The sequence below is a fragment of the Trifolium pratense genome, linkage group LG3 (genome assembly GCF_020283565.1).
Source record: "Trifolium pratense cultivar HEN17-A07 linkage group LG3, ARS_RC_1.1, whole genome shotgun sequence".
In the NCBI taxonomy this organism is placed as follows: Eukaryota; Viridiplantae; Streptophyta; class Magnoliopsida; order Fabales; family Fabaceae; genus Trifolium; species Trifolium pratense.
The window spans coordinates 10346200-10350978 of NC_060061.1; the positions used below are offsets into that span (position 1 = coordinate 10346200).

A 4779-nucleotide genomic window follows, 5' to 3' on the forward strand; every position below is an offset into this window, starting at 1 on the left:
TCAACAATGAAAGGCCAAACCAAATTTTCTCGGACCGATAAACAGCTTAGTAATATATCAAATTATTTTCGATTAATATAAAGTCTTACGAATATGATCTATATGATAATAGTGCTTAATTCAATGGTAAAATTTATAATATAAACATGGAGTGAAAAGTTTTTGTTTTAACCAGTTTTGGCTTGTGGCTTGTCAAATAAGTAAAGTCTGACCAATAATTGTTTCAGGCAGAATTTGAATTTAGGTTTTCATTAACCACTTGAACGCAATCACTTGTTTATCGAGCGAAAAGTTATTAATGATTATAACAACAATCAATCATTATACAGGTGGAAAAATTATTTACAGGGCCTAAGCCCCTCTTGTATAAATTGAACTCCAATATTCCATGAAACAAACACAAATACAAAGTTACTAAAAAATAAGAATAAATAGTAAAAGAACCTCAAATGAAAACAGAATCACTCACACAAAACAAAACCTTAAAAACAAAACATTGAACCCATCCATATAACCCGCCTTATAGGAAAACTCCGGCAGCCAAACCGATTCCAACAGCAACATTCACCCACATCGTCGAAGACACTGCACCAGAAGCTTCTGCAGGTAAATCCTTTGTATCACCATCATCACTACCAGCACCACTACCATCATCTAAAGCCGAAGAGTTAGTTTTTCCAGCCTTAGGCAAACCCTTAGCAAGTCCGGGAGCAGGAGCTAGAGCCGGAGCCTTAGCAGGAAGAACAAGATCAAGAGGAAGAAGCACCTTATCAACTTGATAAATAGCAAGTTTGCTATCAGTATAAACAGTGCCGGTAACACTAGCATTGACGGCTCCGGTAGCCATACTAACTTGGTTTCCACCGTAAGTAGTGACGTTAAGTTGAAGCCTAGCATCATCACCGGCTTGTGTTTGCACAGGGTTGGTTAAGGTATCGAAGTTTGAGATTGCAATGAAGGAAGCGAGAGAGTGAAACTGTAAGAGTTCAACTTTTTGTCTATCATTGAGAGAATTGAGGAAACCGGCTTTGAGTTTTGAGAATGCACTGTCTTCTGGTGCAAAAATGGTTAATCCTCCTGAGCCTGATGGTGATGATACTAGCTGTGAATTGAGTTGGTTGATTAATTGTGTTGTCTTGAGAAGACGGATTAGAACGGAAAATCTTTTGGCTTTTTGAAGAATGTTGAGTATGTCAATGGTGGGTCCTTTTGGGATGATGGTGGGTGATGGAGCACCGGTTGGTGTTGTTGGTACAAGTGGAACTGTGTTTAGTCCTGGTGATGGTGCTGTGGCTGTTGTTGGTAATGGTGGTGATGCTACTGCTGGTAATGGCGGCGATGAAGATGATGTTGTTGGAGGTTGAATTGGTGAGAGTTGTGCTAAAGTGGTGCTGGTGTAGAAAGTAATTGCTAGAAGAAGGAATGAGGAGGAAATGATAGATTGTTGCATGATGTTTTTCATTTCTTGGGTTTTTCTTAAGTGTTGTTTGGAAATGGTGGGAATTTTTTAAATGATAGATAAATGAGACTTGAGAGTATACTAGTGCTTATTGCTTGGTATTGTTGTGGAGAAAGGATTGCCTTTTATAGTTTATGAGGGGAGACATTAATGATTGGTTAATTAGTTGCAATGTTTTGTCATAAAGGTGCAGCTTTCTGATGGAACAAATCTTCTTTGTCTGTCATGGAAAGGTGGTGCATCATGGTATGATACCTGATAAGTGGTGAGGGAGGTAAGATTTGTGAATGATAGGAAGTGTTAGAACCTATAAGGTGTATTAAAATGTACATGCTTCTAATGCAACTACATGAAATGTTAGAACCTACTTTTTTTAAGGCTGTATGCTCATCAAGATAACGTAATTTCACATCAACAGTTGCGATAAGGATATTGAAGTAGAAACAACCAAATCAATATGGAGGTCAGGAGGGACATAAACCAAACTCATGCCTATTAAGAAAATTCTTATTTTTAAAAAAAGCATCTGAAATAAAAGGAGGAATCTAATTCCACCGGACAAAACTCTGGATAGAAATACCATAATTAGATAACTTGTCGGCACATGTGTTTCCTTTGTTGAAGATGTGAGTACACAAGAATCATATTTAGCTCGTAAAAATACCATAATTGCCTAACTTGTCGGCACATTCAAGCTATAAATTATGTCAACCTTTTGAGTACTAAACTGATTACGAAAAAATAATCACCAAAAGATATTAACAATATCAACTATAACAATGTCGTGTTTGAGTACTCCAATATTTTTTTCTTACCTGCAAAACAGAGATTAAGACTAGTATGCTAGACATTCTTTGACATAGCTAAAATTCATATTTGCTTTTACTTTCACTACATACTCAAATTCTGCCTGAATACTAAAAACATTGTTCAGAAGTACTATAAAAGTTTGGTTATCTGTGTTTAACTATTTGGAAAATGATCATTTGTGCAATTCATCAATAGTACTGCTAGTATGAAAGTTTGATCATCTATGTTTTACATATTGACAGCAACTCCAGAACAATTTAATAGTATCGCCGAATTTCTCCCATAAGTCAATGGCGAAGTTTTTATGCATGTTTTTCTTGTTTAGTGGCAAATACTATGAACTTATGTTACTAAATTATGTTATTTTACACTTGTTCTGGTTATTGAATTAATTTGTATTGGTTTATTATTTTGCACTGGTTCTATATTTTGCTAGTTGTAGCCATTTGCTCAATTGCTTTATGGTCAATTTAGTTAATCAAAGTGTGTGGACATAACATTTATTTAGGTTTTCGCCGGAGTTATGAACCAATGTGACAAAGAATTGACTTTCAAGGACCATAATGGTGGTTTGTCCGTTTTAAAATACAAACATATAGTAAAAAGTTATTTAACATTACAACATTAATGAATGACTTTACAAATGGAAAAAATTATATACAGGACATAAGCCCCTCATGTATAAATTGGATTCCAATAATCCATGAAAGAAACACAAATTTCAAGTTACCAAAACAATAAGAACAAAGAAGAAGAATAAATAGTAAAAGAAAGCCAGAATACAATAAGAATCACTCAAACAAAACACAACAGAATATCAAAAACCACAACAAAAAATCACTGAACCCCTCCATCAACAATTCCACATCCACTTTATAGAACAACTCCAGCAGCCAAAACCATTCCAACGACAACATTCACCGACATCATCAACGATACTGCACCAGAAGCTTCTGCAGGTAAATCCTTCGTATCACCATCATCACTACCAGCACCACTACCATCATCTAAAGCCGAAGAGTTAGTTTTTCCAGCCTTAGGCAAACCCTTAGCAAGTCCGGGCGCAGGAGCTAGAGCCGGAGCCTTAGCAGGAAGAACAAGATCAAGAGGAAGAAGCACCTTATCAACTTGATAAATAGCAAGTTTGCTGTCACTATAAACAGTTCCGGTAACACTAGCATTAACGGCTCCGGTAGCCATACTAACTTGGCTTCCACCGTAAGTGGTGACGTTCAGTTGAAGCCTAGCATCATCACCGGCTTGCGTTTGGACAGGGTTCGTAAGAGTATCAAAGTTCGAAATGGAAACAAATGAAGCAAGAGAGTGAAACTGTAAGAGTTCAACTTTTTGTCTATCATTGAGAGAATTGAGGAAACCGGCTTTGAGTTTGGAGAATGCACTATCTTCTGGTGCGAAAATGGTTAATCCTCCTGAGCCTGATGGTGATGATACTAGCTGTGAGTTGAGTTGGTTGATTAATTGTGTGGTTTTGAGAAGACGGATTAGGACGGAGAATCTTTTAGCTTTTTGAAGAATGCTGAGTATGTCAATGGTGGGTCCTTTTGGGACGATGGTGGGCGATGGAGCACCGGTTGGTGTTGTAGGTACTAGTGGAACTGTGTTTAGTCCTGGTGTTGGTGCTGCCGCTGTTGTTGGTAATGGTGGTGATGCTACTGCTGGTAATGGCGTCGATGGAGGAGAGGGAGATGATGTTGTAGGGGGTTGAATTGGTGAGAGTTGTGCTAAAGTAGTAGTGCTGTAGAAAGTAATTGTTAGAAGAAGGAATGAGGTGGAAATGAAAGACTGTTGCATGATGATTTTCATTTTTGTGGTTTTTTGAAGTATTATTTAGATTAAATATTGTGAGAATATAGCACTAGACACCAGTGCTTATTCTTGCTTGGTATTGTTTGTTGTGGAGAAAGAGGGAGAAAGGGTTGGCTTTTATACTTTAGGGAGATTGAAATTAATGATTGGTTAATTAGGTGAAATGTTTTTATCAGAAAGGTGTATATCTTCTTTGTCTGTCATGAAGGTGGTGTATCATCATAGTATGATAAGTGGTGAGGGAGGTTAAGATTTGTGAATGATTATGAAGTGTTAGTATCTATAAGGTGTATTGAAATGTACTACATGCATGCTATGTAACTATTTGATTTCACATCATTGGCACAACTTACAATCAGTTGGATTGGATGCACTTTTATTTAAAGATAAAAGTATGGTTGGAAAGGGGATGATTGGTTTGTTTATAGGTTTAAAATTTACATCAACTTGGAGGATGATAAAAATCAATATAATTTAGCTGCATAGGTTGCATTGCAATTGTCTGAAACAGATAGGATAGGATGGAGGGCCTAATGCCAGATATAAAGATTATTAAGTTGATGTACCTATATCTTCATTGGTAATATTTCAGAACAGTGAAACAGTGATTTATTTTTAACTTGACAAAGATAATGGAATGGCTAATTGTTATTCTAATTTAATCAAAAAGATCAATCTTCTAA

At 36.5% G+C, this 4779-nt stretch overlaps 2 protein-coding genes across 2 annotated transcripts; both read right to left on the reverse strand.

Annotated features, from left to right (window-relative positions):
* Positions 1–332: 332 nt before the first annotated feature.
* Positions 333–1561, reverse strand: LOC123917688 (fasciclin-like arabinogalactan protein 11). The gene has a single exon (XM_045969478.1). The coding sequence runs from the start codon at positions 1460–1462 to the stop codon at positions 521–523; it is 942 nt and encodes a 313-aa protein (XP_045825434.1). The 5' UTR covers positions 1463–1561; the 3' UTR covers positions 333–520.
* A 1304-nt stretch (positions 1562–2865) lies between these two features.
* Positions 2866–4197, reverse strand: LOC123917689 (fasciclin-like arabinogalactan protein 12). Its single transcript, XM_045969479.1, has one exon. It carries the CDS (start codon positions 4091–4093, stop codon positions 3143–3145), a length of 951 nt encoding a protein of 316 aa, XP_045825435.1. The 5' UTR covers positions 4094–4197; the 3' UTR covers positions 2866–3142.
* Between the last annotated feature and the right edge of the window lie 582 nt (positions 4198–4779).